This window comes from Tamandua tetradactyla, chromosome 19 (genome assembly GCF_023851605.1).
Source record: "Tamandua tetradactyla isolate mTamTet1 chromosome 19, mTamTet1.pri, whole genome shotgun sequence".
NCBI classification, from domain to species: Eukaryota; Metazoa; Chordata; class Mammalia; order Pilosa; family Myrmecophagidae; genus Tamandua; species Tamandua tetradactyla.
This window is the reverse complement of record NC_135345.1, coordinates 43,987,674-44,001,611: the sequence shown is the minus strand read 5'-3', so window position 1 is coordinate 44,001,611 and position 13,938 is coordinate 43,987,674. Positions and strand designations below refer to the sequence as shown.

The 13,938-nt window shown below is 36.3% G+C and overlaps 1 protein-coding gene across 23 annotated transcripts in view; it reads right to left on the bottom strand.

Moving 5' to 3' along the window:
- Positions 1-4,096: 4,096 nt before the first annotated feature.
- LIMCH1 (LIM and calponin homology domains 1) overlaps positions 4,097-13,938 on the bottom strand; it is a 388,350-nt gene continuing 378,508 nt past the window's right edge. For 10 of the 23 annotated variants that reach the window (XM_077136736.1, XM_077136743.1, XM_077136754.1 and 7 more), the window contains 2 exons: positions 11,919-12,021; positions 4,097-6,987 (listed from right to left, as the gene is read on the bottom strand). In XM_077136736.1, the coding sequence (XP_076992851.1) occupies positions 6,962-6,987; positions 11,919-12,021 (129 nt within the window). In that variant the 3' untranslated portion in view covers positions 4,097-6,961. The other 13 variants (XM_077136731.1, XM_077136732.1, XM_077136733.1 and 10 more) reach the window with 5 other exon arrangements.

Sequence of the window (13,938 nt, the reverse complement as noted above, 5' to 3'; positions counted from 1 at the left end):
ATACTACAGTGGGAGATTTTCTCTATCCTATTGCTGTTTAAATTTTATAGGCAAAATAATATTATTCACATATTTAGAAATAGTACAAAATTCCTAAAAATCTGACAATGTTTTCCCTGTCCATGTTACATCCTGATACTAACCTGTATGATGTTCAGCAATGGTATAGTGGTTTTGGTCATAATTTTAATTATTCTTAAAAAGCTACAGATCAAAGAAACAGCCAAATTATCAGTTGCACTGTTTTTCTCTAACACTTCTCTAAAAGTAATACTTCTCATATAGCTATATATGGTTAGCTATAGGTCAGATCTCCATCTGTCACAAGGAAAAACTTTAAGTGAAAGGCAGGACAATGGTATATATTATATTTAATCTGTTAATAAACATAACTCTGATAAGTGTGTAAAAGAAACAACAAAAGCTCTGCTATGGTTTGTTAATATAAAACAACTGTTTAATGTTTTTATTTCTAAAAGTAGCTTCATTTAAAAATCCTTATAAAAATTAAAGCTCAGATTGTGAACCTTAACTGTTATCTTTAAATTCTAAAATGCTTTACTTTTTATATAGCCTAATAATTCCTTGGAAATTTAAGTGTCTGTGTGACATCTGAAACTCAAATTCAATTCTCCAGCACTAAAAGTCAGCATAAGTCCATACAGTGACTGAAAAAATCAAACTCTAATTAAAAATATGATGAAACTGATCTGGTTAAAACCAAAGTAAATCAATACACAAGGTAAAGAATAATATTATCTGTATTTTAAAGCTTTAACTTTTGTGTGAGATAAAAAGAAAAACGTTTATTTTGTCCAAGTTTCCTGTAGCACACTATTTAATTTAATCTGTCTAGTCAGTTAATTTAAACAACCTAATTCAGATTTATTTGATATAAAACCTGGAATAAAAAATAAAATCTTAATATTCTGTACAAATTAATGTTATGCAATGATGTATTTACAAATATTTGGGGCAAAAACTGAAAAAAAAATGTTTGCAAAGTTCCTTGAAAGTCTGGGAAAAATAAAACTTTTAAACTTCCCACTTGGGAAATTTCTGACATTTTTTTTTAAGCAAGAGGGGCTCCCAACGTCATAAGCCAACACCTTAACTTCGAGGCTTGCCCTTATGAAACATTTCTGTAATAGGAAACTGAACCTACTTATGATTGGTGCCTGTGCTGGTTTGAAAGTATACGTACCCCAGAAAAGCCATGTTTTAATCCTGACCCAATCCTGCGGAGGTAGCCAATTTTTCCCATCCTGATGCAATAATGCATGTTGGAAACTTTTGATTAGATTCTCTCCACAGAGGTGTGACTCACCCACTTGTGGGTGTGACCTTTTGATTAGTTGAAGATGTGACTCCACCCATTCTAGGTGGTGCTTGATTAGATTACTAGAGACTTTAAAAGGGGAAACACTTTGGAGAAATGACAGAGCTGACAGAGAGAGAGCCAACAGAAACTTCAGGGCCGACAGAGAGCAGAGACACAAATGTTTGGAGATGCTTGGAGCCCAGCAGACATTGCCATGTGCCTTCCGATCAGATGGTAAGCAAGCCAGAACCTGGAGAGAGCCAAGGGAAGCCAAGAGATGAAAGTCAGCCCCAGAGAAGTAAAGTGAGGAACCCTTAAATTGACAGAGACCGAAAGCAATGGGGCCCAGGAGCCAGGGATCAGCAGATGCCAGTCACACGATTTCCCGGCTGACAGAGCTGTTCAGGCAACATCAGCCTTTTCTGAGTGAAGATAACCTCTTGTTGGTGCCTTAATGTGGATGCTTTCACTTTCTTTGAACTGTAAACTTGTAACTTATTAAATTCCCCCTTTTAAAAGCCATTCCAGTTCTGGTATATTGCATTCTGGCAGCTAGCAAACTAACACAATGCCTAAGAGTCATCTCAGAAAATCTCTGCTGTTGCTCAAATGTGGTCTCTCTCTAAGCCAAACTCTGTCCTTTCCCCCAATGTGGGACATGATTTCCATGTAAGCCTGGCCCTGGCTTCATAAGACATAAGTTCTGGGGATGAGCCTGGCCCTGGCATTGTAGGTTAACTGACCAAACGGGGGAAAAGAAATAGTTTCAATGGCTAAGAGATTTCAAATTGAGTTGAGAGGTCATTCCGGAGGTCGCTCGTATGCAAGTTTCAGCCAGATATTGAAAACTGCCACAAATCCCAGCCAACAGTGCTCCTGGGAATCCTGAAAGATATATTACGTTCTATAAAATTTAACTGATTAGGTTTGTTTTTCAGAGGCTTAAAATCTCCAAATTGTTCTAATGCCAGAGAAGTTCTGAAACCCAGAGATGCCAGATTCTCCAAAAACAACAACCAGCTTCGCTGTATCATGCCTTTGCCCCTTCATGACAATGCCCTTTTCAGCTCTGAAGCAGTTAGAGAGTCATTGCCAGATATCCCTCCTCATTTTTTGGCCCTGTCTCTTAAAACTCTTAATCAGCTTTATTTGCAGAACCATCCAATCGATGATGAATCACACTGTTGGTGATATGCAACTCCTTTGGCAAAAATATCAGTACCAGCCACTGCCCTGTGATGAAACGTGGGGATGGCTCAGCAACCCCCACCAGCCAGAAGCAGCTAGCAGAAACAGACCTTTGCCCTTCAGCCTCCCAAGTAAACCAAAAGGAAAAGGCTGGACCGTTAGGCAGAGCCCCTCCTCCCATGACGGGACCACCCTCTAGCAAACATTCCGAGAAGCTTCTCCTCACCCATGGTTTCCAGAAACCCACCGAGCCCACCACAACCCACACCCTCTTGTCCTCCAGCAACTGGAATCTTGAAATTAGCTCCCCTTACCAACATCTGCCTCCAGCAGTGGCAACCCGGCACGATTTGGTATCGTTTAAATTTTAAACCATGCCAGTGAAAAGCTGCCAACTCCCAACTTAGCCCCCGATTTCTAAAACCAACCAGTAGAAACCTGCCAACTTCCCACTCCCAAGCTAGACAATGAAAGCCCGCCTCCTCCCTTTCCCTATTTCCCGCCAACCATCCTATATAAATTCCCCTGCTTGTGTTGGCACCATCTTAAGCGTCAGTTCACCTGTACACAACCTCACAATAAAGCTCTTCTAATAATTAAAAAAAAAAAATTGTAGTTTGAAAATTATTGCTTTTTCTTTCTTCTTTCTGTACATATATTTCACAATAAAAATGCTAAAAAGAAGGCATCCTTAGGTCTTAAAGAAAGTCAGTGGTAAGAAAGCTGGTTCTGGGAAAAAATGATTATCTTTTAATAAAGATATTCTTCATAGGCCTCATGTTAGAATAACAGTCTTTGTTTTGAAGTGTATTGGACTGGAATGACCTTTCAAAAAATAACATCAGTTTTAAAATTATAATTATTAATTATATAATTAAGTTACTCTGATAGCTACTAAAACTCTTATGAAAAGAAAGAACCCACTTTTCTATGCAAACAGCAGCAACTCCTGCCTACTGAACTCCGCACAAAGCAGCGGAATGCAACTTGTGATGGCAATTAGAATATCACATCTTAAAATGATGGAAAATTTCAAGGAATTTGCTTGCTAAGATTTTCACCTACAAAAAGTCTGGGATAGAGCGCAAGGTAAAAATATATGCACATTTTAAAGAGCTCACAGTATCTGCAGGATGCTAGTATTTCACAGCATATTCCCTGGCCACCTGACCATAAGTAAAACAGACTATACAGCAACCAGGGGACTCTGGGTCAAAGCAGGGAAATGTGTCAAGATATGGGGACTTGAAAGCGTTGGACTTGCTTTCCTCTAGCTGGTACTGGCACTTACCCATCAATTAGGTGTTTCAGACAATTTCCACTGTCGTTTTCGTTCTTTCCTGATATTATTGAGTTTTGAATCCTTCAGTGGAAAGCAATTCCTTAGTTATTCCTACAGCCAGCTGGTAAGCTTGATTTGTCTTAAATAGTTGACTTTAAATAAGCATCAATCCAGTCACATCATCTGACTTTGCATTCCTGGGCCAAATGCTACAAGGTACAAATGCAAATGCTACAATTCTCCCTTCCCCAAGTAAGAAAACTGAAACCCACCCCACTAAGAAAAAAAAACAAGGGAATACTGAGTTGATTTAAGTATTTATTTATAAATGTACATTGGCTATAAAAGCTGTTGCACTTTAGACAACTTTTTATTATTATTATTATTTTTTTTACTATTTCTCAGATGCATTTTAGAATAAATATTGTAAATGAAGGTTAGGGTAAATGATAGAGAACATTAGCCCACCCAGAACAGTAACATTTTTTGGATGGACTCATATATGAGGCGGATTCTTTCAGTTCGTTAAACCTTACAGTGTATATAGAGAACTATAATGTATTGCATTAATAACGCTACATAGAAAGGATGGAGAGATGGCATGAAAGTTTGCTAGTGAAAAACAAAGAGTCACCCATGTTTTCTTAAGGAGGGACTAGCATTTGGAGTACGAGAAAAAAAAAATCAGATATACTTCCTCAGGAACAATAAATCACTCACTTGTCTCATCCTTTTTTAAACAAACACATTTATGTTATAGCGCAACAGAGCAGTGCACTTTTTTTTTTTCCTGGGATCTCAAGGATTATTTGAAAAGAAATAGATCATGCTCATTATGCTGCATTGGAAAAAACAAGATGTAGTCTGCCTAAGCTGCCATGTAACAGACTCCAAATGAAATAGAAATCAAATATAAATAGAAACCATTGGCAATTAGAATTTAGAAAATATTGGAGATTATTCTTAGCTGGTGACTAATGTTCATTATGGGAAAGCACATTTTTCAGTCTTGACTCGATTCTAGCTTCAATACATGTACAGTGAGTCTCACTAAGAAATATGTATAAATGGGTTTGTGAAACTAGAAGAGAATGTGCAATTTTCATATGTTCCTTATGTAACAGATGGAGTTCCACATGTAAAAAGTATTCTATAAAAACCAGTTATGAATGATCATATTGTACATGTTTTGTGCACTATTTGTGGTAAAGTACTCTGCTAAGATCATGCAAAGTGTAAACATCCACATTATCAAAATGTATAATAAAACATGCAGATGGCTAATCAAAATATTGGACTTAATCTGTACATTTGTAAAACTTTTTTTTCCTTTTTAAAAATTTTTTCTTTTTTTTCTTTTTTTTTTTTTGCTTTTTCTTTATTTCCTGTGAAACAGCAAATACCTTCACGAGAAGTGTTGGGAATTTGGAAATGACTTCATCTCTCTTCAGTGTACTGCATCCATAATTCATCACTGATTATGTGCAACAGTTTTGCATTTTCTAAGGCACAAATTTTAATGAAATGATGTATAAATCTCAACTAGCAACAGCTCATCCAAATGACAATATGGTCAAAGTACCTTCAGTGGCTGAGGAAATGTCTGCTCTCCCATGGAACCCGCATGCAAAGAACCCTCTAGCATGTAAATAAATAGTTGCTAGCCATACTCAATAAGACACAGAAAAAATTATTACTGCATCCATAACAGAAAACCATAGACGTGACCTCCTTTAATGACTGAATTAACCCATTCGGAGTGTCTCCATAGTCTACATTCACAAAGTGTAATTTTGCCACTTGTTTGCCATTGTTTTAAGGCAGAATAAATAGTTCCCCTTTCTCCAGTCTTAAAGAAAACAGCCTGGATCTAAAACGTGGTGCTTTTTAGTAGCTTGACTCCTTTCTTGGTCAGCTGCGATTCATCGCACACGGCAGAAAACAAACAAGCTCTAGCAAGAGTTCCTCTCAAAACTTCTCCGTGGGAAAGGCCCAGAATTCTTGCTAGTGAAGAGAGGTTGGTGATGCGTAAGAAGATAGCAGGGCGTGCATCAATTACAGTGGGCACGGCACAATTTGAGCTGTCAGTTTCTCGCTGATAACACACCAGTGGCTTCCCATATCATGACGTCATTTGGAAATCTATGAGGATGGACTTAATCCTTTTCTTTAGACACCTATACTTTAGGTCCTCCAGGAGAACTTGCAGGCAAGGGTGAGGAGTGGTCACTCCTAATGATGACATCTTCCTTGTGCCTCATATTAAATCTCTTATGGAGGACTCCTACCCTACAGCCTGAAAAGAAGCAAGAGATGCAGACCTCACAGCAATCCTTGACCCATCACTCTTCTGAAGATTAAACTTCCTTCCAGATTTTGGTAATAACTTTGGAAGTGACAACTGAAATATTTCCCCCTGGTTTTTTTTTTGTCCCCTCGGGCAATGTCCCAGAGTGTAAGTCTAGCAGATATTACAAGGGTTCTCTTTATTTGATGAAACAGCCTATGTTAATGACATTACTTCCAAGGTACACAAAATCTAATACTAACTTTGCAATAATTTATTGGTATAACTTCTACCCTCAAAAGGTAAGTAATACAAATATTTCAGGGTTACAGTATTTATTAACAGACTAGTGTCTTTGCATTAAAAACAAGTTATAGCTCAGAGACAGAGCTTACTGGGGGATTTAGTTTCTGAAATGCATTAATCTTATGCTATCTTAGAAGACCACACATCTCAAATTTGCATGTCTTGCACTTTCTGCAGCTCAATTCTGTAAATGTAAAGTGTATAATTCCTAAAATATTAAAACGATACAGCTTCATTCATCATTTATCTCATTGATTCTCAAGGAAGAAAATAACACATTTTAAACCATAAGCCATTCTGACCATGCTAAGAACCCTTTTGAACTATTTAGAATCATAACAATTCGATTTTCTCCTTTATATACTCTGCAAATGAGGGAAAAAAAGGGAAAAAGAAAGAAAAAAAAAAAGATAAACACACACATTGAGCTACAAAAGAACAAATACCACCTTTTAGAATAGCCTTCCCAAAATTAGATGAATGCTAGGAAGCCCCCAAACTTGGCTTTTGTCAAGCAATTGCTAGGGGACACCCTTCATAAAGAAACGGTGAATGATCTGGAAGCTTGAAAACCACATCACAATGTTGTAGGTTGGCCAGCACCTGTGATACAGAAAATAGAGCAACATTTGTTTAAACTAATCAATGCTTTTTGCTTCACATTTTTAAAAACTTAAATTAGTAGTTACCCCTGCCAAATGCTCTTCCCCCTAGAGTGGGAAAACTTGTCCTGCTACTCGAAGTGTGGCCTGAGGACATGCCCTATGAGCATCATTGGGGAGCTTGTTAGATTTGTAGACTCGAGCTCTGTCCCAGAGCTGTGGGACAAGATCCCAGGCTGATTCCATGGTCTGTACATTGATTAGAAATGCTCCGGGTTTCCCCTTAAATCAAATGAACTCCATCAAGTTTTTCTACCTTTCCTTCCAGGGCAAATAAACAAGAAAATAATCTTTTCCTCCCAGGTCCTTCAGGCTTTGGTTTCTCTAAGAATAAATGCATTGTTAACTGGAAGAATTTGACACATGATCTAGAAATAGGGATGTTAGAGTAAGGGAAGAAAAAATACAGGAAATCCAGTAAAATTCGAATTCCAGTTACACATTGAGTAATTTTTTAGTGTAAGTACATTCCATACAACATTTGGGACATCCTTGTTTTAAACCAGAGCGTGCAATGTTGAGAGACAATTATGCTAAAAAAAATTATCGATAGCTTATCTGAAATACAAATTTAATGGGGCAAAAAAATTAAATTGGGAATCCTATATTTTTTTCTGGCAATGCTAGAAAGGATCATTTGGGCTCCATATAACATGCTGAAACCTTTGCAGTGTTTCTTTTTCTTTTTTAGGCATTAGAGCTGTGATGAGACAGTTGCAATGTTGGCAAAGACCCTGGGGAGTCTGCGTTAAATGCATTTCACGAGAGTGAAAGATGGAGCACAACACCATGTACAGAGACAGTCACCCCACACCAAAGCACAAATGGCACAAGTTAAACATGTGACGGCTTGATTTGTGACAGGTAATTTGTTTTGCACTTCCAATCCCATTTACATATGAACTTAAAAACTGTTTACATTGCTTTTAGGAATTGCATTTTAATATGCTGTTATGCCATTTTTTCCCTCCCAGAGAAAAATTTCATTTAAATGTGACTAGTTACTTGGAGAAAATGGGATTATATATTCAAGTTTTATTATTCCACAAAATGAAATTATTTTGTTTCACTTAGAAAGCCTATGATGTAAACTGAACCTTACATCCATCTATCTCCCCTCTTCTCAACTCAGATTAAAATAAAATGGAAAAAAAAAAAAAAGAAGGAAGGAACAGTTTTTAGGTATTTTTTTTCCCCATTCTAACTCTGACTGTTATTGCATCTGGGGTATATTCAGCCAATTCAAATGTTTTTATACTTCTTTGCCAAATTACAAATTATAACACCTCTCTCTCCATTTTCTCCCAAGATATATTTATTTGTTATGATGTTGAGAAAGAAATAAGTGGTATTCTCACTTTTCCTGTCATTATATTTAACCTAATGTGATACTAACTTTATCTGGAAAAATAAACATTGGAGAAGAATTAGAAAAATTTGGAAAAATAATTGGAGAAGGGGGGTCATTATTAAACAATATTAAACATATTACGAAGCTACAACAATTAAAACAATTTGATTCCAGAGAATAAGTAGTTAACAAAACAGATAAAATATCCAGAAATAGGCCTAGATATATATGGAAATTTTTTTTATGATAAAGTGGCATTTCTAGTTAGTGAGAAAGAGGGCTTATTCATTAAATGATACGACTTTGGCTAATTGAAAAATAAAATAAAGCTGGATACTAACTCATTTCTGTTCTCAAAATACATCCCTGACAATCACATATTTACATGTGAAAAAGAAAACAAACAAACAAAAATCCTAGGAGAAATCTCAGCTAAATTTATTTATAACCTTGGAGTTAAACATTTTTCTAAGTAGGACACAATACCCAGAATCCAAAAAGAAAAAAAGAGATCTATCTAACTACTTAAAATGAAAACCCTTTTTACGAAATAAAAATCACAAAGTGGAAAGACCAACAATAATTGTAATATACAGCAATATGACAAAGGGTGAATTTCTTTATTTTACAAAGAACTCACATATATCAGGTGCCAATAGGAAAATGGGCAAACGATAGAGAAACATTTTATAGAAAAAGAAATGAAAATGGTGAATAAACATATGAAAAGATGTTCAAACTCACTTATTAAAGAAATACAGATCAAAGCAATGAGATTTTTTTCCACCGAGTAGTCTGGAAATTTTTAAAGTTTGACGATACTTAGGGCTGACAAAGTTGTGGAGGATGAAAGAAACTTCTCCTATACTTTGTGGGGAGGATGCAACTTTTCTGAACGATAAGTAGGCAAGACGTCTGAAAATTTTAAAAGCAGATGCCTTTAACTCAGCAGTCCTACTGCTCAGAATCTACCCCATGGAGATGCTTTCAAATGTTCGTTAGGATCTGTAGACCATATATGTAATTATAATATTCAAAACTGGAAACAACCAAAGCATGGAACCATAGAGAATTAGTTCAATAAAGTATGGTAAGTACATACAATAGGATTATATGCAACCATTAAAAAGAATGGGGGAGAAAGAATAAGTTTATATGGAAAAATTGCCATTAAGCTAAAAATAACAGTTCTAAGGACACAATACTGTGAATTTAAGATCAGCTCTGTGAAATGAAAGCCCACACATATGCATTTAGATGTACCACACACATTTACATCTGTGTGTATGCTTGTGTGCATTTCTGTGAACACTAGATAAACATTCTGTTCCTCTCTCCTAAGAAATCATTAGAAAATGATTACAATCATTAACTTTGGGGATTGTCACTTTTCATTTGGTATCTTTCTGAATTAATCAAATTTTGATGCCATTTTAACTTTTATTTATTTATTCTTTTGATTTTTCCATAGAGGTTATCTAGACAGAGATATAGTGGGCCTATTTGCTTTCTTTTTTCTTATTTCTTGGAATTCTAAAAAATTCCTAGTATATTGCATTAAAAATAAACTAAGAGGGGGCGGGCCACAGTGGCTCAGCAGGCAGAGTTTTCGCCTACCATGCTGGAGACCTGGGTTCGATTTCCAGTGCCTGCCCATGCCAAAAAAAAAAAAAGTAATAAAATTAAACTAAGAGGGTGGTGTGACGGTGGCTCAGTGGCAGAATTCTCACCTGCCATGCCAGAGATGCAGTTTGATTCCCAGTGTCTGCCCATGTCAAAAAAAAAAAAAAATTCCAAGAAAAAAAATCACTGTCATCTATCCCCAAATTTAAAATTTTCCATCTTATGAGACTGTTACAGGAACATCATGCTTTTTATCGTCAGATTTTGTATTAGAAAACTATTAACTGAGATGCCCTTTATATTTGTTGACTTAAGAGAAAAATTTCTGGCCTAGATCTGAAAAGCTAATTTCCAGAAGAAATCATAACGAATCATCCAACTTCTCAATTAAAGTTAAAAAAAAAAAGTTAAAAAAAAAATCGGGATCAAAGCAGGTCGCTGTCACCCAGAGGTGGGCTCGGTTTTGCAAATCCTTCGGGCACTGTCCGAGGATGAAATACTTTCAGCTCTATGCATTTTTTTCAAATCGGGCTCACGGTCCTGCAATCTAACAGCGCCCTCTTCTGGTGTCGTGCTTCATAGTCAGCTGGTTCACGGAAGCTGAAATAAAAGCTTAACTTACACAACGTGACAGGGAAAAAGTCACTCTGAAACCTGAGAGTAAAGGGCTTTTTCCTTTCCAACGTATACCATTGAAACCAAACAAATACAAAACCAATCCCAAGTTGTCGGTTTAAATAGTCTTGGTTCCTGGCAGCAGCTAGAAGTTGGAACTGTTTTGACCTCATGTCAAATGTTTATCATAAATCAAAGCCACCTGAGCCTGATTTAATTTTTAAATCTCATCATCTAATCAAACAGCCACACATTTCTCTGAGTTTATTAAAACAATAGCTATAAAAAAACCCTCAATTTTTTTGTTCAGTCTTAAAGTCTTCAGTCTTGAAGAGAACCATATAAAAAGGCTGTGAGAAATGCTATTTCTCTTACTTTGGGAAAGGATAAAATATTCCTGATTTCAAATCCCATTTCTTCATGCCAAGTTTTAAAAATTTTTTTAAAAAAGGGTTTTTGATGGATGACTTTGTATAAAAAGGTCTCCTGTTGTCTATGTTTTCCACCAGAAGGATTATAATTATGATGGGGACAGGAGAAGGATTTCAAGGCAAGCCACTGGGTATTTTTAGAAGATTTTCTAAAAAGCAGCTGGGCAACAGCATCCCCTGGTGTCCCCCAAACTAACACGAACCTTTTTTATTAGGAGAACCAGCTATAAGGTGGCAAGGCAGGCTACTCAAGGGAACTCAAAGGCTGAAAATATTTGTTTAGCTCTTATTGTGTGCTAAGGCACTGGAGTGGTCATCGAGAAGGGAGACCCCATCATTTTGTCTCTCAAGGAATTTTCAGTTTTTTGGGAACAAATCATATATTATGTAATGAAACCCTGAATGTAGGACATCGGGATATTGAGGATTTGATGCTTGATTACAAACAAAGGAGCCACTCTTCACACTTAAAGTGTCCCCAAAATATCACTGGTATTCTCCGGATAGGCTTCAACAAATGAATTGTGTTATACTGTCCTTCTACTTCACCAAAATCTCTATGGTGAGCTCTGTCAGTGTCTCACACTTGGTCTACAGCTTTTATCTACTGGTGTGTTAATGCACTTATGGATGAAAAGAATTTGTGCACACTGCAGCAGTAATTTCCAGTAAGAAACAAGTGCTAAAACAAGGGGTTATTCCATAATCATTTCTTTACCTAGATGCTGATAAATGTTTCCCGCAGAATAGGACTGCCAACTGATAGAAAGAAATATTTGAATTTCTAAGTTGGGTCCTATGAAAGGCATATGATTGCATGTACTCAGCTTAAGGTCTACTCCAGGTACTTACTTCTAGATCGCAAGTAGCAATCATTACAGTTTAGAAGACCATTTCGAATCCTAACATCTGTCCCATTCACTGCATCACCAAGCTGTCCTTTACAAATTCCACACTAGAGGGAGGAAAGGGCAGAAGATGAATGAGGAATTACTTCATTATTATACTTAGTTACTGTTTATATGGCTACCACAATAATCACTTCTACCATCTCCATATTTGTTGAGCATCTACTATATGCTAGATGTTGCACTGAGAGTTGACTTACAACAATAGACTTTCAGTGTTGTATCTTAAATCCTTGCATTTTACAGAGGACACTGGTTCAGGGTGGTTAGTTGACTTGTCCAAGGTCCTGAAGCTGGTAAGTGGCGTGAGGTAGGGCTGACTCCAAAGTCCATACTCTTTTTTTTTAATTAATTAATTTTTGTTATCGCAATTGACTTGTTAAATTTTTTTGTGAAAAATAACATATATACAAAACAGCAATAGATTTCAAAGCACATCACAAAAAATTTGTAGAACAGATTTCAGTATTTAGTATGGGTTACAATCCCACAATTATAGGTTTTTACTTTTAGCTGCTCTAAGATACTGGAGACTAAAAGAAATATCAATATAATGATTCAGCAATCATACTCATTTACTAAACCCTACCTTCTCTGTATAACTGCACCATTACATCTCATCTTTCTCTCACTTTTTAGGGGTATGTGCAAAGCCCATACTCTTGATCCCTATAATATACTATTTCCCAATCAAAATGGAGGAGCATTTTTACACAGACTAAACCTTTTTGATTTTAAATAAACACATGGCCAACAGATTATCAACAAAAACTTGTCTATGAATAATCTTTCAGATGCTTTTCAGCATTATTGATAAGTTCAATTCGATCAGACATTCCATTTTACATTTCTATATGAAAGGCAGTGATACCTAGGATGACAAATTTACTGGAACTCCTTTCTGCCAAGGCAGCCGAAGTACAGATGGACCATGGATTATATTGTGCTGGTCATCAACGGGAAGGCAGTGGGGGTTGGTCCAGCGCCAGCCTCTTACTAGAGGGTCAGGACCAAGCTCAGGAGAAAAAGGTCAGCCCCCAGATCTGTGTGCTGAGGTCACTTGGGGCAGGAGAAGTCTTCATCCAAATCATGTTAAAATCTGCCTCTACATCACAAGGATGGGTGATGAATTTAAGAGGTGAAGCATTTTAAAGCATCAGGCCAGCTCCAAGAAGTGAACGATTAGAGAGAATAAAGGCCTTTATAGTTAAGGAGGGGAGTCTATTAGATTATTTCTTGAGAATCTGTGAAGACCCTTTGCCACCTCAATGATTTCTAGCTCTGGCAAAGTTTCTGAAAACAAAATGTGGTGCTGTGACAGAATATATTGACATTACTATGAATATTTTCAAAGCATATCTGTTGAGACTCAAAATACTCCTAGAAAATTTGATACATATTTTCTAGATTAATTTTATGTGGATATGTTTACTTGCCTTTTGGAGAACTGTTTTCCATAAAAATAAAATAGAACTTGGAAAACAGCATATTGTGATCCCACTCTAAATATTTTTGATAAATGGAGTCTGTGATAAATATCTACAGTGTGTTTTATCTGTGATGTCTTGCATTCAAGTGATTATCTTTCTTATTAAAGTAATAATTTGTGGACATTTTCACTCACTTTCACTTAGCTTACAGGCAAAGAAGGAGTCATCTAGACCTACATAAGTTTAATAAAACAAAATTAGAGAAGGAAAAAGACAGCCTGCCAGGGTTATACATAGAAGAGATGACCCTTATTTACAGTTGGAGTGTCTGGCTTCAAAAATTATGTATTAATTTGAAATATGTCCCTGAGTCAAAAGAAAAGACAGGAAAATGCTGATAAAGCCCCAATTCATAAATTGTATAATAAATCAGTTTGACTGACTAGCTCACCTACTTTTAGCAGGAGATCTGGGACTAAAATCTAGGCTTCCTCGTTTTCAGTTTATTCATTAATTCATTCATCTAAAATTTTT